The sequence below is a fragment of the Telmatherina bonti genome (genome assembly GCF_933228915.1).
Source record: "Telmatherina bonti genome assembly, chromosome: 1".
Taxonomy (NCBI): Eukaryota; Metazoa; Chordata; class Actinopteri; order Atheriniformes; family Telmatherinidae; genus Telmatherina; species Telmatherina bonti.
Window position 1 is genome coordinate 42,542,448 of NC_136619.1, and position 24,740 is coordinate 42,567,187.

The 24,740-nt window shown below is 51.2% G+C and overlaps 1 protein-coding gene across 2 annotated transcripts; it reads right to left on the bottom strand.

Moving 5' to 3' along the window:
* Nucleotides 1-4,655: 4,655 nt before the first annotated feature.
* Nucleotides 4,656-23,428, bottom strand: cttn (cortactin). Of its 2 annotated transcripts, none has more exons than XM_079244332.1 (15): nt 23,292-23,428; nt 21,019-21,117; nt 20,862-20,935; nt 20,647-20,776; nt 18,323-18,433; nt 18,148-18,202; nt 16,161-16,271; nt 15,843-15,953; nt 13,322-13,432; nt 10,585-10,640; nt 10,443-10,512; nt 10,110-10,354; nt 6,786-6,900; nt 6,433-6,501; nt 4,656-5,596 (listed from the first exon to the last, which is right to left on the bottom strand). In XM_079244332.1, the coding sequence occupies exons 2-15, from the start codon at nt 21,100-21,102 to the stop codon at nt 5,460-5,462; spliced, it is 1,479 nt and encodes a 492-aa protein (XP_079100458.1). In that variant the 5' UTR covers nt 21,103-21,117; nt 23,292-23,428; the 3' UTR covers nt 4,656-5,459. The 2 variants fall into 2 exon arrangements, with proteins under 2 accessions (XP_079100458.1, XP_079100457.1); XM_079244331.1 differs by having other exon boundaries at nt 6,786-6,903.
* Nucleotides 23,429-24,740: the final 1,312 nt, after the last annotated feature.

Genomic DNA, 24,740 nt, shown 5'->3' on the forward strand with positions numbered 1-24,740 from the left:
TTTCTTAATCTGCCAAAAAAAAAAAAAATTTTAATTTTAAATATTTGAAATTTGTCCCCACGTGTTAAGGGACTTTAATGGGTTTAATGTTGCCGTTAACTCTGTTATCCCTGCTTCACATGTACACAAACATACATGTGCAAAAACTTAATTTTGGAATAATTTCAAGCAACTCACGTGTGATTTTCATGTTCTTTATATGTGACTCACATGTAAACCTGATGGGTCAAACATGGAACCACATGATTCACATGTTCCTCAATTAGGATTTACATGTGAACTTCATGTGGGTTAACATGTTCTTCACATGTGGATGTTTCAAAACACATGTGCACGTGGCAGACATTTGCATCTACGTGGGAAGAACATGTGAATCGAATGTGGTTGACACATCAGTTACATGTAAAGAACATGTGATTTCCTTTTTTCTTACATGAAAATGTTCCAAAACATGTTTGCACATGTGCATGTACGTGTGGTTTTTCCACAAGGGGGATTGTCGCCGTGTTTGTCATTTCCATCCTGCAGCAGGAAGCCTGTCGTGTTTCCAAAAACGTTGAACTGGTGCAAACTGGCGGCGGCGCTTTAACGGGTTGGAAACCAGTTGGGTTTGGTCAGATTTTATGTTTTAGCGGTTTGAGCACAACGTAAATATTTTACGTACCCGAGATGAGATTTTACCTGCGAAACTTCGCTGAGTTAAAGAAAAGTTGAAGCCGGAATGCAAAGCGGAGCGGGAAACAGCTAAAGTCCAGTTTGTGAGCTGGAAACACGGAAACTTTACGAGCTTCCGTTTGGCGTCCGGACCAGAAGCGACTTCGGAAGGTGTAAACGTGTAAATAAGAGTCAGAAGTTTATGTTTGGAGACGTTTAGAAGGAAAAATACGTTATTTATAGTCTAGTCTTACCGCCCCACATCCCTCCCCCGCCCCGCAGAGGACGCCTTAACCAGCTGCTCCCGTCCTCCAACCTGCAGCTTGACAGGGGTCCTGTCCGGTCGCATCTCACGCCGGTGCAGTCGCAGCTTTCTGAGGAGACAAACGAGACCCCGCCCCCCACCCAGCCATGTGTTCTGTGAACATTAGCCGTATGGAGGCCGGACGGGACCGCGCTGCTACAACCCCGTTTCCACGGCGGCGCGTCGGAGCCAGAAAAGCACAGTATTTTTAGAGATTTGTATAGAGTTCTATTAAATTTTATAGAGGTTATCTGCAGAAAACCGGTTTAGCGCTGACGCTCGGGTCGCCAAAAACACACAAACACCATAAACGTAGATGAAACGTGATTATTATTATTATTATTAGATTATGGGTTATGTAAGAAGCAATATTTATTCTGAATTGATCTCCTTGGTTTTCTTTTATCTTTTGCCTCATCAGTGTTTTATTGACGCGTTGCCTCGAGTAGAAACACACTCCACTGCAGTAGATGTTCTGGCCAATCAGGAAGCAGGCTGCGTGTCGGAAACGACACACATGTACATTTTAATCTGGTGGGAAACCTTCATGTTGATACAGAAGCCCCTCCCCCCCTGCAGGTTAGCAGCGGCATTGGGGGGGGGGGGGGCCTGTCAGCTCACCCAGCAGTTTTCTGTGTGGAAATGCAGAGCTGAATAGATGTAGTAGGAATCACCCCCCCTTTAACACTTGCCCCTCCTCCACCATCGTCCAGCATCGGGGTAACTTTCTTTTCTCTTTCTTTCTCGATTAATTCAGTTTTTTCACAGATAGATTTGATTCTTTAAGTCTTCATAGAGGCTAAGATGTTTTGGGTAATTTGTGCAAAGACTTGTGTTCATGTTTTCTATGTTGCTGTAATTTTGTGCTAATAAATCATCATAGAGTCGACTAATTACTGAAATGAAAAGAGAAATTTCCTGTAACAGCACTCTTCCTCCTCCTCCTCATCCTCCATCTGCCCTCAATTCCTCAAATTGTATGGCAACCAGACTCCACTGTAAGAAATAAATATAATATTGCACTGATGTTGCATCGCTTTCTGTCCGAAGGCTCAGCAGCTGGAACCCTTTCTGATGTCCTGCATGGTACCGGGGACGCCGACCATCCCGCGTCGCACCGGGAACACCGACCGACCATCCCGCGTCGCTCCATGAACACCGACCGACCATCCCGCGTCGCACCGGGAACACCGACCGACCGTCGCTCCATGAACGCCGACCGACCGTCGCTCCATGAACGCCGACCGACCGTCGCTCCATGAACGCCGACCGACCATCCCGCGTCGCTCCATGAACACCGACCGACCATCCCGCGTCGCTCCATGAACGCCGACCGACCGTCGCTCCATGAACGCCGACCGACCGTCGCTCCATGAACGCCGACCGACCATCCCGCGTCGCACCAGGAACACCGACCGACCATCCCGCGTCGCACCAGGAACACCGACCGACCATCCCGCGTCGCTCCATGAACACCGACCGACCATCCCGCGTCGCTCCATGAACACCGACCGACCATCCCGCGTCGCTCCATGAACACCGACCGACCATCCCGCGTCGCACCGGGAACACCGACCGACCATCCCGCGTCGCTCCATGAACACCGACCGACCATCCCGCGTCGCACCGGGAACACCGACCGACCATCCCGCGTCGCTCCATGAACACCGACCGACCATCCCGCGTCGCACCGGGAACACCGACCGACCATCCCGCGTCGCTCCATGAACACCGACCGACCATCCCGCGTCGCACCGGGAACACCGACCGACCATCCCGCGTCGCACCGGGAACACCGACCGACCATCCCGCGTCGCACCGGGAACACCGACCGACCATCCCGCGTCGCACCGGGAACACCGACCGACCATCCCGCGTCGCAACATGAACACCGACCGACCATCCCGCGTCGCACCGGGAACACCGACCGACCATCCCGCGTCGCAACATGAACACCGACCGACCATCCCGCGTCGCACCGGGAACACCGACCGACCATCCCGCGTCGCACCGGGAACACCGACCGACCATCCCGCGTCGCAACATGAACACCGACTGACCATCCCGCGTCGCTCCATGAACACCGACCGACCATCCCGCGTCGCACCGGGAACACCGACCGACCATCCCGCGTCGCAACATGAACACCGACCGACCATCCCGCGTCGCACCGGGAACACCGACCGACCATTCCGCGTCGCACCAGGAACACCGACCGACCATCCCGCGTCGCACCGGGAACACCGACCGACCATCCCGCGTCGCACCGGGAACACCGACCGACCATCCCGCGTCGCAACATGAACACCGACCGACCATCCCGCGTCGCACCGGGAACACCGACCGACCATCCCGCGTCGCAACATGAACACCGACTGACCATCCCGCGTCGCTCCATGAACACCGACCGACCATCCCGCGTCGCACCGGGAACACCGACCGACCATCCGGCGTCGCAACATGAACACCGACCGACCATCCCGCGTCGCACCGGGAACACCGACCGACCATCCCGCGTCGCAACATGAACACCGACTGACCATCCCGCGTCGCTCCATGAACACCGACCGACCATCCCGCGTCGCACCGGGAACACCGACCGACCATCCCGCGTCGCAACATGAACACCGACCGACCATCCCGCGTCGCACCGGGAACACCGACCGACCATTCCGCGTCGCACCGGGAACACCGACCGACCATCCCGCGTCGCACCGGGAACACCAACCGACCATCCGGCGTCGCACCGGGAACGCCTACCGTTCTGGGGGAACACTGGACCTGAAGTTGCTTCTTCCAAACCTCTTTTAAATCTGTTAAGTAAAACTCGCAGTTTTGTTTTAAAATGTTAATAGAAAATGCAATGATCTGCACACGTACAAAAAGTTGAAACTGAAATATCAGATTTATAAATTCAGAAGGAATCTCTGTATGAACGGGACATCTATAAAGGTGGTACAGGAGCAGCAGAAGATGGAAAGAGCTCATTGGTAGAAGTCAGAAATGACTGGAGGAGCATTTGATAGCGAATGAGGTGAATTATCAGTAACAGGACTGGCTGGAAAAGGAGCATTTCAGAGTCTCACATGGAAACATGGACAGATTCACGAATTGAGACAAACAGGCTGAAAGTTGTGGGAAAAAAGTCCTCCTCAGACTCCCAGTCAGGTTAACCGACTGAGAGCGCGTGGATGCTGCGTGGTCCGGTGATGGACTGGGCACCTGTCCAGGTGGACTCGTTGACCTGAACTGGAATAAACGGTAAAAATGGCCGAATGGAGCTCATTTAAAAACCTGCTACTAAACATTTCTCTGGAAGATTCTACCTGGTGAGGGTGTCAGGATTGGCTATAAAAGCAGCAACCAGGATGTTTGTATCACTTTGCTCCAAATTACATCAATAAGTAGATCTGTTTCTCATTGGCTACGTTGACACGGATAAGTCCGTCCTCCATCGGGCTAAATCTGATCCAGCTGACAGGTTTACACCGACGCCAGAATAAACGGCGCTTTGACAAGCAAAATGCAGAAGAAAGTTCCTGGAACCACATGACGTCACGGTGTGAGCGTGTGCAGAAAGAGCATCCATGATGAGTAAAACCCAGGTGTGTACCAGCCGTTCTTCACACGTGGATCCCATGACGTCTTCCTGAAACACGATTTTAATGTTTGTGTTTAAATAAAAAACAAAATCAGCTGATTGTTCAAACTTTATTGAAACTTAAAAAAAAAGCAGAAACAATGAAACAGAAGCAAACAGAAAAATAAACATTTCAAAAAGGTCACTTTTTATTATAAAACCCCAAAGATGAAGAACCGAAAGCCCACACACACATCTCACACACACCTGGACACATCTCACACACACACACACACACACACACACACATCGTCCAACCAGCTGTCTGCCAGGAATTATCAGCGTTGGGAGAATTTGGCGAAGCTCCTCTCTTAACGGCGACGTTTCTGAGCTTCACGTCAACGTTTTTGCACAGAAACGCGCGAGCAGTCGCGGCGGTACACACGCACACACACACACACACACGCGCGCGCAGAAGAAAAGCAGGAATGAAGCTCGTCCCACGTTAAGCGACTCGTGAGGAGATGAAAGCGCGGCGGAACGACTGAAGCAGGAAGCAGAATGGACATGAAGGACGGACGCCAGTCAGGAGGAGATGAAGCTGGAAACAAACGCGGTGGATCGCTGCTTCCCGCTGCCTGACGGGTCACGGCGCGGTGCCGAGCGCTTCGGTGAGACTTGCAGAAGAAGAAGCGGTACCTGATGGACGAAGCAGAAGCAGGGTAAAGCTGCAGGAAGCGGCCGCTGCGTCCCGCAGCTTTAAGACCTCCCGTGCTGCACGGAGACCAACCCACTGGTCTGGGATGGGGGGTGGTTGCTATGGAAACGCCGCGGGGAGACCTGAGGGGGTCTCGCACAGTGTTGCGGCTCTACGACGAGGTGGAGGGAGGAGGGACCGGAGCGGGTCTCGCCGGAGCCTCCTTACTGCCGGACCTCCACGTAGTTGGCCGGGAAGAGGCCGTAGGCGCCGCGGCACACGCCGCGCCACCAGCCCTCGTCGATCATCTCGATGTTGGTGATGATGTCATCGGGGTCGAAGGATATCTCGTCGTCGCCGGCTGGAAGGAGAAAAGAGACGGATGAAGGAGGAGCCTAAACTTCTCATCCTGATGCTTCACTCGGACACAGAGAGGTGAATGATGAACACGTCCAGCCGCCAGGAAAACGTCTTTTACTGGTTCCCAGTCAGACCCAGCAGGCTCTGGTGATGGGTTACAAACAGAATCCATCCATAGACCACACTCCGGACCGGTCTGGACCACAATCCGGACCAGTCCAGCTTGTTGTCACTGAAAAACCTGCTGGTTCTTCCAAACTCCTGGTTTAGAAACCTCAGACGGCCGTCGCTGAGGAGCACTTCCTCTTCCTGTCAAAATAAAAGCCTGTCATGTGTGTTCAAAGTTGCCATGGCAACGTCCAGAGACATTACTCTGCCCTGCAGACTCTCCGCCACCGCGTTCAGCTGCATGTTGCAGCCTGCAGCGCCCCCGTGTGGCTCCACATATAAACAGACCTGACGATGGATGTTGGAAAAGCCGGCAGATTATCTGTGAAAACATCCAGAAGTTTCTGGATTTGGATCCAGATTCCTGGTTTCAGACAGTTTTGAACCGTCTTGTTCAGGATCCAACATCCAGACAGGTTCATGTGTGTTGGAGCAGGAAACATGGAAACCCTGCAGGACCGGGTCAGAAACCGGACTGAGTGACCAGGCTTTAAGCCAACCCGTCTGACTGCTGGTTTTCTAGTTTAGTCTGAAACCTAGACCAGAACCAAAACCGGATCTCAGGCTGGAAATAAAACTGTTTCAGACCCGACTTGGTCCGCTTTCTGCCTCCACGTCGGCCAATCAGAAAGAAGCTTCAAAGCTGGTTTAAACCGCCGCCGGCCTCACCTGCTTGGTAGTCGTAGAGCGCCACGGCGGTCACCCCGAGGTCCTCGGCGTAGTCGTACTGCTGCTCCCCTGCAACAAGCCACACGGTCCCGTTAGTCCAGATCCAGTAAGGATCATCCAGCTGGACTGGTTTTACTGGCTCTTCCTGCTCATTTCCCAGTCTGACAAAAATCAAAACCAGCTTCATCTTAAACCAGACAACCCTCCGCTCAGGTCAGGATCCTCCATCCTGGTCCCCTGGGGGCCAGTCCTGCAGGTTTCAGACCAGTCGGGTGTCGTAGCTAAAAACCTGCAGGACGGAGGATCCTGGTCTGAAGTGGATTGATGGTCTCTGAACCATAAAGCGGCTCCACCTGCTGCTGGTTCCTCTGGGTTCTCGTACAGGTCCTCCTGGGTGTACTGGTTCTGCGGCTCCACCTCGTACACCGGCTCGCTGTTCTCCGCTGCATCGCTGGAAGTTTCCTCCATCTGCTACAAGCATACGAGGCAGGTTAGAGACACCAGCAGGACCACACACACACACACACACACACACACACACAGACACACACACAAAGACACACAGACACACACACAAAGACACACAGACAAAGACACACACGCACAAAGACACACACAGACACACACACACACAGACACACACACAAAGACACACAGACACACACACACACACACACAGACACACACACAAAGACACACAGACACACACACAAAGACACACACACAAAGACACACACGCACACACACAAAGACACACACAGACACACACACACACAGACAGACACAAACACACACAGACAGACACAAACACACACAAAGACACACACACACACACACACACACACACACACACAGACAGACAGACACACACACACACAGACAGACACAAACACACACAAAGACACACAGACAGACACACACACACACACACACACAGACAGACACAAACACACACAAAGACACACAGACACACACAAAGACACACACAGACAGACACACAAACACACACACACAGACACACACAGACAGACACAAACACACACAAAGACACACAGACAGACACACACACACACACACACACAGACAGACACAAACACACACAAAGACACACAGACAGACACACACACACACACACACACAGACAGACACAAACACACACAAAGACACACAGACACACACAGACAGACACACACACACACACACACAGACACACACAGACAGACACACAAACACACACAGACAGACACACACAGACAGACACACAAACACACACAAAGACACACACAGACAGACACACACACACACACACACAGAGACAGACACACAAACACACACAAAGACACACACACACACAGACACACACACAAAGACACACAGACAGACACACAAACACACACAAAGACACACACAGACAGACAGAGACACACACACACACACACACACACACAGAGACAGACACACAGACAAACACACACAAAGACACACACAGACAGACACACAAACACACACAAACACACACACAGACAGACACACACACACACGTCCTGCTTTCATCACGAGAAACGGTTCAGACTGGAGCTGCAGCGATTCCTCTGCACGACGTGACGCTTCAGAGCTCCGAGTCTTTATGGAAACGGCAATTGGACATGTTATGGTTTTATTAACGTACGTTAAAGTCCCCCGATATCGGTACCGACCCTAAAAGTCCCATTTCGATTGGGTTCTACTTCAGCCCTGCTAAAAAAAAAAAAAAAAAAAAGAAAAAAAATGTGTTTATGAAGAGTTTTTATCCATTTCTCTGCATTTTACTGTAAATCTGACAGAGCACAAAAAACTACTGATCATTGTGCTGTTAACCTTTGACCTTTCCCAGAATCGAATGAACACGAATAGTTAGGAAGATAAAAATGTCTGATTTTGTGCAATAATGTGTTACGTACACGGGAAACAACGTAAAGTTAACGTCTAACGTGAAGTTAACATCTAACGTGAAATATACGTAAAAACATGAAGTAATCGTGAACGGGTAACGACGTTAAGTTAACGCGCAACGACGCGAAGTTAACGCGCAACGACGCGAAGTTAACGCGCAACGACGCGAAGTTAACGCGCAACGACGCGATGTTAACGCGCAACGACGCGATGTTAACGCGCAACGACGCGATGTTAACGCGCAACGACGCGATGTTAACGCATAACGACGCGATGTTAACGCATAACAACGCGATGTTAACGCATAACAACGCGATGTTAACGCATAACGCGATGTTAACGCATAACAACGCGATGTTAACGCATAACAACGCGATGTTAACGCATAACAACGCGATGTTAACGCATAACAACGCGATGTTAACGCATAACAACGCGATGTTAACGCATAACAACGTGATGTTAACGCATAACATGATGTCAGCGTGTAACAACATGAAGTTAATGTCTCACACGAAGGTAACATCTAATGTGAAGTTAGCATGTAACGACGTGACGTTAGCGGGTAACGACGTGAAGTTAGCGGGTAACGACGTGAAGTTAGCGGGTAACGACGTGAAGTTAGCGGGTAACGACGTGAAGTTAGCGGGTAACGACGTGAAGTTAGCGTGGAACGACGTGAAGTTAGCGTGGAACGACGTGAAGTTAGCGTGGAACGACGTGAAGTTAGCGTGGAACGACGTGAAGTTAGCGTGGAACGACGTGAAGTTAGCGTGGAACGACGTGAAGTTAGCGTGGAACGACGTGAAGTTAGCGTGGAACGACGTGAAGTTAGCGTGGAACGACGTGAAGTTAGCGTGGAACGACGTGAAGTTAGCGTGGAACGACGTGAAGTTAGCATGTAACGACGTGAAGTTAGCATGTAACGACGTGAAGTTAGCGTGGAACGACGTGAAGTTAGCGTGGAACGACGTGAAGTTAGCGTGGAACGACGTGAAGTTAGCGTGGAACGACGTGAAGTTAGCGTGGAACGACGTGAAGTTAGCGTGGAACATCGTGAAGTTAGCGTGGAACATCGTGAAGTTAGCGTGGAACAACATGAAGTTAACTTCTCACGTGACGGTAACATCTAATGTGAAGTTAACGTGTAACAACGTTCACGTGTAACAACATGAAGTTAGCGCGTAACAACGTGAAGTTAACGCATAACAACGTGATGTTAACGCGCAACAACGTGATGTTGACGCGTAACAACGTGATGTTGACGCGTAACAACGTGATGTTAACGCGTAACAACGTGAAGTTGACGCGTAACAACGTGAAGTTGACGCGTAACAACGTGAAGTTGACGCGTAACGTGAAGTTGACGCGTAACGTGAAGTTGACGCGTAACGTGAAGTTGACGCGTAACGTGAAGTTGACGCGTAACGTGATGTTAACACATAACGTGATGTCAACGCATAACAACGTGATGTTAACACAACAATGTGATGTTAACGCATAACAACGTGATGTTAGTGTATAACGTGAAGTTGGCGTGTAACAATGACAAGTTAATGCGTAACAACGTGAAGTTGACGTGTAACGTGATGTTAGTGTGTCACAACGTGAACATGAGGTAAACCTGAAGTTAACACGTAATAATGTGAAGTTAACACGTAACAACGTGATGTTAACATAATGATGTGAAGTTAGTGCATAACAACGTGAAGTTGACGTTTAACTCGAAGTTAACGTGGACCCACCTGCTGCGCTGGTGCTGCAGCGGGCTGAACTGGGGGGGTCGGGCTGGGAACGGGACTAGGACTGGCAGCGGGAACAGGAGACGGAGCCTTTGCGGTCTCCATCTTACGGCGCGCCTCCTCCTGCTCCTGCTTCTCCTTGATCTGCCGACGTGCTCGCTCCTCCTCGGCCCTCTTCCTGTCCTCCTCCTCCTTCTGCTTGGCGATGTTCTCGAAGCGAGCTTTGATGCTCCCCGTTCCGCTGCCGGCTGATTGGAAGAGACAGAAACGATGAAGTTACCATAGCGAGTAGAGCTGATGATGATGATGATGATGATGACGAAGGCGACTGCTCACCGGCTTCCACGGGTTTGGTTTTCTGGTAAGATGGGTTGGGCTTCTCCACCTCCTCAAACGTGCCGGCGCTCTGTCCACCACCAAACAGACGGAGTCAGAAAAGGGCAGAAAGCAGCGAAACAATGAGACAAAGAGACGGTACCTTGTCCATCCGGTCGTTCTGGACGCCAAACTTCCCTCCAAAACCTTTAGAATAATCTGGAAGCAAAGAGCAAAGATACGTCAGGCCACACCTCCTATGCCATCAGCTTCATCACACCTGGACCGACTGGTCCGACTGGAGGCAGACTGGAGGCAGATTGGTCCGACTGGAGGCAGACTGGAGGCAGACTGGTCCGACTGGAGGCAGACTGGAAGCAGACTGGTCCGACTGGAGGCAGACTGGTCCGACTGGAGGCAGACTGGAGGCAGACTGGTCCGACTGGAGGCAGACTGGAGGCAGACTGGAGGCAGACTGGTCCGACTGGAGGCAGACTGGTCCGACTGGAGGCAGACTGGTCCGACTGGAGGCAGACTGGTCCGACTGGAGGCAGACTGGTCCGACTGGAGGCAGACTGGAGGCAGACTGGTCCGACTGGAGGCAGACTGGTCCGACTGGAGGCAGACTGGAGGCAGACTGGTCCGACTGGAGGCAGACTGGAGGCAGACTGGTCCGACTGGAGGCAGACTGGTCCGACTGGAGGCAGACTGGAGGCAGATTGGTCCGACTGGAGGCAGACTGGAGGCAGATTGGTCCGACTGGAGGCAGACTGGAGGCAGACTGGTCCGACTGGAGGCAGACTGGAAGCAGACTGGTCCGACTGGAGGCAGACTGGTCCGACTGGAGGCAGACTGGTCCGACTGGAGGCAGACTGGAGGCAGACTGGTCCGACTGGAGGCAGACTGGAGGCAGACTGGTCCGACTGGAGGCAGACTGGTCCGACTGGAGGCAGACTGGAGGCAGACTGGTCCGACTGGAGGCAGACTGGAGGCAGACTGGTCCGACTGGAGGCAGACTGGTCCGACTGGAGGCAGACTGGAGGCAGACTGGAGGCAGACTGGTCCGACTGGAGGCAGACTGGTCCGACTGGAGGCAGACTGGAGGCAGACTGGTCCGACTGGAGGCAGACTGGAGGCAGACTGGTCCGACTGGAGGCAGACTGGTCCGACTGGAGGCCGACTGGAGGCCGACTGGAGGCCGACTGGAGGCCGACTGGAGGCCGACTGGAGGCCGACTGGAGGCAGACTGGAGGCAGACTGGAGGCAGACTGGAGGCAGACTGGAGGCAGACTGGTCCGACTGGAGGCAGATTGGTCCGACTGGAGGCCGACTGGAGGCAGACTGGTCCGACTGGAGGCAGACTGGTCCGACTGGAGGCAGATTGGTCCGACTGGAGGCAGACTGGTCCGACTGGAGGCAGACTGGTCCGACTGGAGGCAGACTGGTCCGACTGGAGGCAGACTGGTCCGACTGGAGGCAGACTGGTCCGACTGGAGGCAGACTGGTCCGACTGGAGGCAGACTGGTCCGACTGGAGGCAGACTGGTCCGACTGGAGGCAGACTGGTCCGACTGGAGGCAGACTGGTCCGACTGGAGGCAGACTGGTCCGACTGGAGGCAGACTGGTCCGACTGGAAGCAGACTGGTCCGACTGGAGGCAGACTGGTCCGACTGGAGGCAGACTGGTCCGACTGGAGGCAGACTGGTCCGACTGGAGGCAGACTGGTCCGACTGGAGGCAGACTGGTCCGACTGGAGGCAGACTGGTCCGACTGGAGGCAGATTGGTCCGACTGGAGGCAGACTGGAAGCAGACTGGAAGCAGATTGGTCCGACTGGAAGCAGATTGGTCCGACTGGAAGCAGATTGGTCCGACTGGAAGCAGATTGGTCCGACTGGAAGCAGATTGGTCCGACTGGAGGCAGACTGGAGGCAGACTGGTCCGACTGGAGGCAGACTGGTCCGACTGGAGGCAGACTGGTCCGACTGGAGGCAGACTGGTCCGACTGGAGGCAGACTGGTCCGACTGGAGGCAGACTGGTCCGACTGGAGGCAGACTGGAGGCAGACTGGAAGCAGATTGGTCCGACTGGAAGCAGATTGGTCCGACTGGAAGCAGATTGGTCCGACTGGAAGCAGATTGGTCCGACTGGAAGCAGATTGGTCCGACTGGAAGCAGATTGGTCCGACTGGAAGCAGATTGGTCCGACTGGAAGCAGATTGGTCCGACTGGAAGCAGATTGGTCCGACTGGAAGCAGATTGGTCCGACTGGAAGCAGATTGGTCCGACTGGAAGCAGATTGGTCCCACTGGAGACCGACTAGAAGCAAATTGGTCCAACTGGGGTCCGACTGGAGGCAGACTGGTCCGACTGGGAGTTGTGGGAATTTCTAGGAGCCCATGCAGACCTGACCAGAGGAGGAACTGAAAACCTGAATGCTGACAGAGAACTGGGACAAGCAGCCATCTTTTTTATCTCGCCGTCTGTTCAACAGAAAAGTTTGTCCAACTTGTTTTTTTTCCCCCTTTCTTCAACTCAATTAAATAAAAAAAACAGTGTCTCATATTAAGAAATTATATTAGCAAATTTTTAGTTATTGTTCCTTTTTTAAGTCTCCAGTTATTTGAGTGACCGTTGATATTATATAATATATAAATAATGAAAGGGGATGAATACATATGAGCACAGCTGTAAATCTGAGCTGCGGTTTCACTTCCTGTTTCTGAGCGCCGCTGGAGGAAGTCGTCAACCTCTCTAAAACCTCACTGGAGCCGCAGCGAAACCACATGAGAGGCGCAGAGGAGGAAGAAACGAGGTTTTACAGAACAAACGCAGGAAGTCTCAAAAGCATCCAGTTCCTCCTCCCAGCCGGTTCTACTCCCACCATCAGCCGGGTCCGGTACCTTTCTGGGACTCGTGGAGCTGCAGTTTCTCCTGGTGATCCCACCCCAGCGCAGATTTATCCTGTCTGTCCGTCTGCACGCCAAACTTCCCGCCGAAGCCCTTCACGTAATCTGCAGGGACACATAAAACCAGTTCAGCCATTACCACCAGAACAGGTGTGATAGTGGAGGTCCGATACATATCCGGATGCTGAGAACGTCTTCAGGCTGAAGCAGGTGAAACAGAAGGAAGCAGCGTTTTGGTGAAATCCTGCGTGTTTACCGGCTGTTTTAACATCATGTGTTCCTGACAGACAATAATAAACAAACATGTTGACAGGTCGGCTTTAAAACACGGATCTGTAACATGGCAACACAGCTAATCCCATCATCATCATCATCATCATCATGCTGCAGCGAGCAGCACCAGATTTCTGCATCATCCGCGGTCTGGAGCTGCTCCCGAGGCAGAAACCTGTACAGGTGTGTCGGGCAGGACGCTGCAGGTCGTCCAGACAAGTCGGGACAGAGACGAGTCGTCCAGAGAAGCAGCTCCTTCTTCCTTCAGACGACTCAGCAACGACCAGAAAAACAGGGTTAAAACAGGAAAACATGACGATACCGTAACCAGGGAACAGCGTCTCCGTTTCCTGCCAGCAGTCCGGACAGATCCATTCCAACAGGTCTGAACAACCGAGTCGGTTGTTGCACCGTTTCATCTGGAACAATCCAGTTTAGCAGATTTTTACTGCATAAAAAAGACTTTTAAGTAGAGTTTCATGACTTGTTTCCAGACAAGTGATGCCCAGCAACCTGGCAACCTGACAACCCGACAGCCCGGCAGGCCGACAGCCCGGCAACCCGACAGCCAGGCAACCCGGCAACCCGGCAGGCCGACAACCCGACAGCCCGGCAACCCGACAGCCCGACAGCCCGACAGCCCGGCAACCCGGCAGGCCGACAGCCCGGCAGGCCGACAGCCCGGCAACCCGGCAGGCCGACAGCCAGGCAACCCGGCAACCCGGCAGGCCGACAACCCGACAGCCCGGCAGGCCGACAGCCCGGCAACCCGACAGCCAGGCAACCCGGCAACCCGGCAGGCCGACAACCCGACAGCCCAGCAGCCCAGCAACCCGGCAGCCCGGCAGCCCGTCAGTCCGGCAGCCCGGCAGCCCGGCAGCCCGACAGCCCGACAGCCCGGCAACCCGGCAACCCGGCAGCCCGGCAGCCCGTCAGTCCGGCAACCCGGCAGGCCGACAACCCGACAGCCCGGCAGCCCGTCAGTCCGGCAACCCGGCAGGCCGACAACCCGACAGCCCAGCAGCCCGGCAGCCCGGCAGCCCGGCAGCCCGACAGCCCGACAGCCCGGCAGGCCGACAGCCCGACAGCCCGGCAGGCCGGCAGCCCGACAGCCCGGCAGCCCGACAGCCCGGCAGCCCGACAGCCCGGCAGCCCGACAGCCCGGCAGCCCGGCAGCCCGGCAGCCCGGCAGCCCGGCAGCCCGGCAGCCCGACAGCCCGACAGCCCGACAGCCCGACAGCCCGGCAACCCGGCAACCCGGCAACCCGACAGCCCGACAGCCCGACAGCCCGACAGCCCGGCAGCCCGGCAGCCCGGCAGCCCGGCAGCCCGACAGCCCGACAGCCCGACAGCCCGGCAGCCCGACAGCCCGGCAGCCCGACAGCCCGACAGCCCGGCAACCCGACAGCCCGACAGCCCGGCAGCCCGGCAGCCCGGCAACCCGACAGCCCGACAGCCCGGCAGCCCGGCAGCCCGGCAGCCCGGCAGCCCGACAGCCCGACAGCCCGGCAACCCGACAGCCCGGCAACCCAGAACGATGTCATGGCAGGAGGTCTGGGGCCGGGCGATGCGGCTTACGAATGATCCTGCAACATCTGGATGTTCTGAAACTATAAATGCAACTCCTAGAAAATCCTGTTTGTTTTCTTTTCCAATAAATTTCTCATTTTTTAATGAAATGGTTTTATATCCAGTGATTATTCAGTTGTTTCTGTTTCCAAGGAGACAGAAGGAACGGAGGGGGGGGGGGGGGGTCCTCCTCGCCTCCGGGAGCCTTCAGATCTTTTCCATCCCGATCGGTTCAGTAAGAGCAGCTACATGATCCGTCTCCTCGTCATCGTCGCTAAACGATGAAGAAAACCACATGCTGCTGCTTCCATTGCCGGTTTGTGATGGATGATCGCCACGTTGCTGCGTGAAACTGGCGAGGATGCAGTGAGCTGATCATCTCCACTGGTCGATTAACAGACTGGACTTCTACCGGATCAATTTCTGTGTTTTCCTGACATGAACATGTCACTGGGAACCATTAAAACCAGTTTGCCTGAAGACGCAGAGAGGCGGATTAACCTGCAGTTTGTGTAGAAATCATGATCAATAACCTTCCATATTCTGCATTAGCAGAGTAAATCTGGCTGGTGATCAATAAGTGGTGATTGGTTCTGATTTTCCTGTGGAGCAGCAGAACCAGGTGATCCGATCCGGGAAGGAGCAGCGTTCCACTTCGGGTTTTCCGACTCACCTTTCTGGGACTCGTGGCGCTCCGTTTTCCCCTGGTACTCGAAGCCCACGGCGCTCTTGTCCACCTTGTCCGTCTCCACGCCGAACTTGCCGCCGAAACCTTTGGCGTAATCTGGCGGCGATGCAGAGAGACAGAAAACCAGACCGGGTGACGACATTGCTCCCACAGAAACCAGTTTACTGCAACCTCAGACCAGCTGGAAGCTGATGAGCAAACTGGTTCCAGTCTGCTGGAGGAAAGCAGTAGCTCTGATGTCACATGAAAACATGCTGGCGAGGTAGTGTGTGTGTGTGTGTGTGTGTGTGTCTGCAGACGAACCTTTCTGAGACTCGTGTTTCTCAGTTTTTCCCTGGTAATCGAAGCCCAGGGCGCTTTTATCGACGCGGTCAGCCTGGACTCCATATCGGCCTCCGAACCCAGTGGCGTAGTCTGCGGGTGGGGTCAGAGGTCACACGATGGTCAACACACACACTTCAGAGCAACTGATGGATCAAACCGTCAGACAGCAGCTGGAAGTCAAAGCTGATCATGATCAGGACGTTCTGCGTAAGCGTGATGTCACACCTTTTATTTCTCCAACAGGTAAGTCGAGAAAACGCGCAACGGTGGCGCCTTCACAAACGCTCTGCGGATCTCCATCCTCTGATCCGACGTGTAAAAACCATAGACTGTATAGAAAGATGGGCGGAGCCTCCGTGACGTCGCCCGCAGGTTTCTGAAGAGCTGAATTGAAGCTCGGTGGGCGGTTCCTACCATCACCATCTTGGCAGGGGCAAAGAGGTGGAGCTGAGAGGGGGGCCGTGAGCGTCATGGTGGATGATTGACATCGAGCGAACTCCGAGCTTTCTGTAGCTAAAAGCTAACCGAGCTAACCCGGAGATAACAGGAGCTAACCAGCTAACGGAGGTAAGCGAGCTAAAGCTAAGTCACGTTGTTAACCGGCTAAAAACCGGTTGTTCTACGTTCTTCTGACTCTAAGCGGGAGATCGGGTACCTGTCAATCAAAAGGACACGCCCCTAAATATGCCGAACTTCAAGATTAAATTACTTTTTAACGGGCGAGTTAGAAAAAAATTCACTCCCCCCACAGTTGTTATGAAGGTAAACCTGACCTATTAAACCTAAAATGGATTTTTGAACCAGGCTGTAAACATGTTTATTCCTGCTGTAAACGTGTTTATTTCTGCTGTAAACGTGTTTATTACTGCTGTAAACGTGTTTATTACTGCTGTAAACGTGTTTATTCCTGCTGTAAACGTGTTTATTCCTGCTGTAAACGTGTTTATTCCTGCTGTAAACGTGTTTATTCCTGCTGTAAACGTGTTTATTCCTGCTGTAAACGTGTTTATTCCTGCTGTAAACGTGTTTATTCCTGCTGTAAACGTGTTTACTTCTGCTGTAAATGTGTTTACTTCTGTTGTAAACGTGTTTATTCCTGCTGTAATCGTGTTTATTCCTGCTGTAAACGTGTTTATTCCTGCTGTAAACATGTTTATTCCTGCTGTAAACATGTTTTTTTCCTGCTGTAAACATGTTTTTTTCCTGCTGTAAACATGTTTTTTTCCTGCTGTAAACGTGTTTATTCCTGCTGTAAACGTGTTTATTCCTGCTGTAAACGTGTTTATTCCTGCTGTAAACGTGTTTATTTCTGCTGTAAACGTGTTTATTTCTGCTGTAAATGTGTTTATTCCTGCTGTAAACGTGTTTATTTCTGCTGTAAACATGTTTATTCCTGCTGTAAACATGTTTATTCCTGCTGTAAACATGTTTATTCCTGCTGTAAACATGTTTATTCCTGCTGTAAACATGTTTATTTCTGCTGTAAACATGTTTATTTCTGCTGTAAACATGTTTATTTCTGCTGTAAACATGTTTATTTCTGCTGTGAAGTTGGTCTTTTTAACATGGGAGTCTATGGGGATTTGCTCTGTTTTGCAGCCCCTAGTGGATGAAGGGGGAACTGCAGTTTCTAACATCAGCTTTACTTTTAACCGCCGGAGGCTCCGTTCATCTTTAATCTATGGTCTCTGGATCAAACGGTCTGTTAAAAACACGCCTGAGGGAGCGTAAAGCCGAACTTCAGGTGGAGATGAAGGCGGTCTGGAGTCGTGGACCTGCAGGTTCTCCGCTCCAACATGCAGCTTTATCGTCACTTCGCTCTGACTGTGTTTGAACAGAAGCTGCAGCTTCATCCAGCCAGGAAACGCTCAGGTAAAAACCACGTCTATTTCACAACAAGCCGCGCCGGCTGCAGAGGAATTTTACAGGAATGTGAGGAAACATGGAGGACGTGTTGAAACGGCACCTTTCTGAGACGCATGCTTCTCCGTCTTCCCAGCGTACTCGAACCCGACAGCTGACTGGAAGCAGAGAAGAAGAAAACATGTTACACCTGCGGCGGTTTACAGACGCCATGTGGCTTTTCCACCAAAGACAAGTTGGCGTCCATCTCCACAGAGCGGCGAGGACTCTCCTCCTACCTGGTCCACGCGGTCAGCCTGCACGCCAAACTTCCCTCCGAACCCTTTGGACGTGTCCGTCTGGGAGCAGTGCTTGGACAGCCTGCTCTGGTAGTCGTGACCCACGGCCGACTGACGGCGAACAGACAGAAGAAAACACGAGTAAATATCATCAGGAGAGCAGAAACCTTCTTGCTGGTCAAGTCTGGACACCAGTAATGACTTCTTACCACCATAAGGTGGCGCTCTGAGCCAATAAAACGTTTCAGACCGCTCCTGCTGAGCCAACAGATTGCCGACAGCGAGACGACGGAACTCCACATCATCCGGCGGCGGAGGATGCAGCGACTCTTTAATGTTCAGTTTCGCTAGAGTTGAATTTTCACAGCAAGAGATTCAGAAAGAGCTGAACGTAAACCATTCATCGTGTGTGTTTTCTCCCGCTTCCTCGACTGTCCAGACACACACTATTCATTTATCTCTCTGTTGCCATGGCAACCGGTCCAAGTGTACCCACTAGTCTGACGGAGCCTGAGAGACCCGACTGTGGTCCACACCGTCTCATCTGGACGTTCTGAAGCTGCAGTTTGAAACAGTAAAAACTGATTCCTGAAGTTCCACCTGGAATAGAAACGTTCTCTGCGGAACCCGTGTGTGTCGTAAGAGTTTGTTTCTGGAGGATTAAACGGGATTTAAACCTTGATTGCAATTGTGTGCAAAACAACCAGACATGAAAATGAACACTTTCTAAAAAACATGGCGCCGCTAGATTACGACAAAAATTATAATCACGATTATTTTGACTGAAATTCTGGATTATTTAACACAACTATCCAGTATTTCCAAACAACACTGCGCATTGTGGTGTTCTAGACTCCGTGTCGTGCATTATCACCGTCTAATGGACGGTTCCAGTTGTTTAATCTGCTTTTACCGCTTTTATAGGAACTATTTTACGTTGGCCTGGATGTACGTATTATACCAAACAACCGCTGTCAGGCTGCAGCGCGTTTCTCTCATTCACCTGTTAAAAGACGGCTGATCTGAACCAGCTGGTTAACGCGTTGCTATGGTAACGCCCTGTAACGGAGGGATATTACAGTCTTTAACTGGCCGAACTATGTATAGGAAAATAATGCAGCCAGTTGTCACTGACAATGGTATAAACTATGTTTAGGTGAACTTCCACAACCTACTGCAGTTATTCTACATTGACCTGCAGCCGGAGCCGACTGAGACTGGCCGCCTGGGAGTGCTTTAGGACGGGAGAGGCTCCCGCTGCTCCTTCCTTAAGCCTGTTCCATCCTCCACGAGAAGCGAGAACTTTTTTCTTGTTCTTGAGGCTCCGAGAAGAAAAGGACGTCATTTTGTTCTCGCGGACGTGTTTGAGGACAGTGCTTGACACACCGGGCTGGCAGAACTTTTTTCTTGCGGGGCTGTGATAAGTATCGTGTGATTGGTCGGACATTGGAGGTGGGCGTGGTTAACACAGAGAAAGCATGAACCGGAGTTGCTGCTTCCGTGTGTTTGCTGTTGCCGGCAAAACGGATTGTTTTGATAAAACAGCTGATCGAGGTGGTGAGAAAGTACGAACATTTTTACATGTGGCAATAAAACACTCGGATCCAGCCGCGTGCACGACCCGCCCCGCCGCGTGCACGACCCGCCCCGCCGCGTGCACGACCCGTCCCGCCGCGGACGAAGCTGCTCGTTAAATATGAAACTAGCAACTCGGAGAGCAGAAACCTCCACCAAGCACAATGTTTAAGAATCCTTTTAAAACATTCCTGGATCCAAACGGTGATCCTGATCACCACCAGAATTTAATCAGTTCTTCATTTTTACATTTGCAACAACTCTGGAAATATTTATAAAATCTCTCCGTAACCTTTTAAGTTATCTTAAGCAAAAAGGCGCCGGGGGAAACAACCTCCTCGGCGGAGGTAACAACCGGGTTCATGGCACATAAAGCAGACATCGCCCCCCGCAGTGATCCCTCCCCGCTGCAGACCTGCTTCTCATATAGTATGTATGGACCTGCTGAACAAGACGTTTTTTCTTGTTCTTGCAGCCTCGAGAACAAGAACTCAGTTCTTGCTTCTTGTGGAGGATGTGACAGGCTTTACAGTAACTGAAGAACAATATGTGCCTTCAAGTCAGTCGCCAAAACACCAGAAAAGTCTCTAATAACTCCAGTAAAAGCTGCTAGATTTGTCGCTAGTTGCTTTTAAGGCTTCTGCAGGTAAAAACCATGGATTATTTGATGTGTTGGGACGCCGTGCAGACTGGCGCTCTGCTGCGTGCAGCGACTGTTTCACCTTTGCGCGGGCCGACCATTCTCCTACCTTGTCCATGCGGTCCTGCTGGACTCCAAATTTGCCGCCGTATCCATGTGAAGCTTTGGGCATGGTCTCCAGCTCCTTCTGCTTCAGGCTGGTGTGCTCCGTGGAGACCGTCTCCCGCAGCTGATGGATGCTGCAAAGCAGGGACACAGTTAGGAGGCAGGCGGCGAAGATTCCTCTGCTGCAGCAAACGGACGAAGAACGGCGTACGTCCTCACTCTATGTGCTCCTGATGTCCGGATCCGGCCACCGTTTTGGCACCCCAGCGCTGCTCCTTCTCCGTCACATCGTTCTGCAGCAGGAAGGTTGAAGACGGGTCAACCTTCAGGTCAATGCCAAGGAGACAAGAAAGACGGAGGCGTTTTTAACATTTACCTCAAAGTCGGGGTCCGTCTCCCAGTCGTCCCCGCCATCGTCCACGGCAACCTGGACGTTCTGTCCTGCTGCTGCCTTCCACATCGTTCACCACACAACCTGAAGGAAAGACGATAAAAGCTCATTTCCCTGCAAGTTCTGCTCCCTCAGACGAAACCCAAGCAGCCCAGTAAGCCCCCTGCACCCTGGAGGATGGGGCGGGGCTGGGTACTGGGCAGAGCCGGATGTACAGTGGGCGGGGTCTGATGTCCAATGGGCGGGGTCTGATGTCCAACGGGTGGGGTTAGATAGGCAATGGGTGTTCGGGGTTAGCAATGGCCACCAATCAAAATGTTGACATCCAGCCCCGCCTCATTCTCCAGTCTGCAGCCACGACCCGCTCAGCCAGCCTGCAGACGTCACGTTGCCATGGAGGCGTGACATTTCCAGCATCAGCTGTCAGATTCTGACGCTAAAATGAACGCATGAATAGATAAAGCAGCAGCTTCATCCTGATCATTTATGAAGATTCTGCCGGTTTCCAGCTTTTCTCAGGATGCTGATGAAAACACGTCTGTCCTGCATGCTGGTAACTACCAGAGGAGTTCATCAGCATCGTATTTTCACTCTGAACGCAGATAAAACATCCTCCAGACCGCCAGCAGGTGTGTAAAACCTAGCCAGTGGTTCTGATCTGGAAACGGGACTTCTGTCCTCTTCAACCGGAACAGCTAAATATTCAGGGTGGGAAAATTGAAAAAATTAATATCTTTTTTTCAAATAAAAAGTCATTTTTATTGTTTTTATTGATCTTTTTACTTGTCTTCTTGGGCATTATAGCAGCAGGATGATAGTCTTGCTACTGGGTTGTTTTCTCCTAACTGAAATCCAGAACAATTACTAGCCAAAAAAAAAGAAAAAAAGAAAAAAAAAAAGGTTTATAAATTTTAAAGAATCAGAATCAAATCGGGACAAAAGCATATCATCGTAGCCCTACTAAATATGAAGCATCTCTCTGGCGTGGTTCTCCTTCTCCTGCTGAAGACACCGCTCTGCGGAGCTTTACATCCCGGCTTCCTGACCTTCTCTGGATAAAAATAAATAATTTGCAGATTAACGTATTATTAATAGGGCTGTGAAGATGTGCTTTTGTCCTGATTCCATTCCCATATTTTGGGTGCCGTTTTGATTTAAATTGCGATTCTCACAATTCTCCGATATTGCTGATTTTTGTAGATTAAAAACAAAAAAATGTATAAAACTTTTTTTTACGAGTCATTTTACTTGATTTCCATCAGGAAAAAACAACACAGTAGCCAGACCATCATTCTGTTGCTATAATGCCCAATAAGACAAGTAAAAAGATAAATAAAAACAATAAAAATGACCTAAATTTTAACCGTAGATAAAAAAAAAATTTATTTGAGAAAAAAAACACCGCTTTTAAAATTGTGAAGCAAAAAAATCCAGACTTTAGATTTTCCGATTTGGTTTTCCCACCCCTAATTATTATTAATATTATTTTAGGGGTTGTGAGAAGACCCATGTTGCGTGTGTTTACGGTGGTCCTGTCTGGACTAAACGTGGAACATGGAAACATGACGGCTGTGACTCAACGACTCCTTCTGTGGTTTTATTTTCCTGTGGAAACGTCTGAGAAGATTCAGTTCTTCTGACACGTTTCTCAGGGATAAAAAGAGTTTTTATCCTCAGGTTGAATCCAGGATGCCAGTTCCTGGATAAATCCCCCATCTGTACTCCGATCCTCCCAGTCAGACCATGAAACAGCAACCAGGCCAATCTGCTGGGCACCAGTCACCTCCCAGAACTCTTCCTTGTTCCTTCGAGACACCAGCAGGAAGTTTACCAGAATGAGCTGCAGATAAAACGTAGATAAGCAGGAGGAAGAACGTTCCTTCCGTGTGGATCAGCTCCAGCAAACCCAGCCAGCCTCAACACGTCCGGACCGGGTCAGTGTTCATTAATATGCAGGATTTATAGGATAAGATGTATGAAAACACGTAAGACGCGTTTTATCCCCGGTTTGACTCCAGGAAGGTTTGGAAATGACACCTCGTCAATGTTCGGCTCCGCTCGGCCGGGTTCGCTGTCAAGCCGTTAAATGAACCAGTTTACACGGGAACGGTGTGCGCGTGCCGTGTGGCTCTGGCATTTCCTGTTCCACTTTCCAGCTAGCTAGCTAGCACGCTAAAGCTAGCGTGCGTTCTGGAAGCGCTCGCGCCTGACGTGCCGACATTCCTCCCGGAGAGTCGGACTCCACAGACATCACTCACCGTCCGCCACGAAGAAGCTTCAGACCGGCTGGACTGTCTTATCTGGCCCGGAGGACGCGGTCCGGTCTCGGTGAGGAAGCTAGAACTGGACCCGCAGCCTCTCCCTCTTCTGTCCGCGCGACGCTTCCGGTTCTCCCAGTATTCCTAACGCCAAGCCTGACGTCACGAGTGGGCGGGGCGTAAATCACGGGGGGTTTTTTTCACGGCAGGTGTGAAGTTATGACAATAAATACAGACATTCATAAATAAATACAGACATTTGTTATCACAATACATGCAGACATTATTACAATAAATACAGAAGTGAACTATTACAATAAATACAGAAATTAATTCCATTCTAGATTGTGCCGTCTGATGGCAGCAAATTGTAGTAGCTCTGACTTGCTATCTTGATTTTTTAAAAAGTACAAGGTTTTCTCACATGGATATTACCTCAAATTAGGTTTTTTTTTTTTCCTGAGGATTTCATGCTTGTTCGGAGGGTGTGCCGCAAGAAAGATTTATCTGCATATTTTTGCTCTTTCAAGACTTGTTATGAGGAGTCTCCATGGCAACGAAATACTTGTTTACAATCGGGGATCGACTGATTAACCTCTCCCAAATCAGGATTATCAGCAAAAAAAACACATCAAATCCCGATGGAGTTGAAAAGAAAGAGAAGAGGATGCAGAGCGGGAGTCAGAGAGCGAAGAAAGCGATGGAGATTTAAACCATTTCTCCCGACCGTCATCATGGGTAATATGAGATCGCTGGCGAACAAAACAGACGAGCTCGAGATGCTAACAAGGTCTCAGAAAGAATACAGAGAGTGCAGTATTATGTGCTTCACCCAGAGATGGCTGCATGAACACATCCCTGACTGTAATGTTTCTGTACTGAGCTTTAAAACGGTCCGTGCAGACCGCAGTAGACAACACAGCGGAAAGCTAAAGGGTGGTGGAATTGCAGTGCTGGTTAACCAGCGTTGGTGTCATCCTGGACATGTTACTGTCAAGGAGAAGATATGCACAAGGGACATGGAACTGTTAGCTGTGAGCTTCCGTCCATATTATTTACCCAGAGAGTTTACCTGTGTTATTCTGGTAGCGGTTTATATAATACCTGGTACCGCACCAGACACAGCCTGTGACGTCATCAGCTCCGTCGTTGCTCGGCTACAAACACAGCATCCAAACTCATCCATGGTGATCTCCGGAGACTTCAACAACGTCTCCCTCTCTGCAACTCTACCAACATTCCAGCAGTTTGTCAGCTGCTCCACCAGAGAAAATAAGATCTTGGACTTATTTTATGCAAATATGAGTTATAGATACAGTTGAGCTGTCCTGCCTCCTTTAGGAAGATCTGACCATAATCTTCTTAAGGAAGTTGAGATGGTTTAACGTCTGCACCAAGATGTTGCATATCTTCTATAAGTCTGTTGTGGAGAGTGCAGTCAGCTTTGCA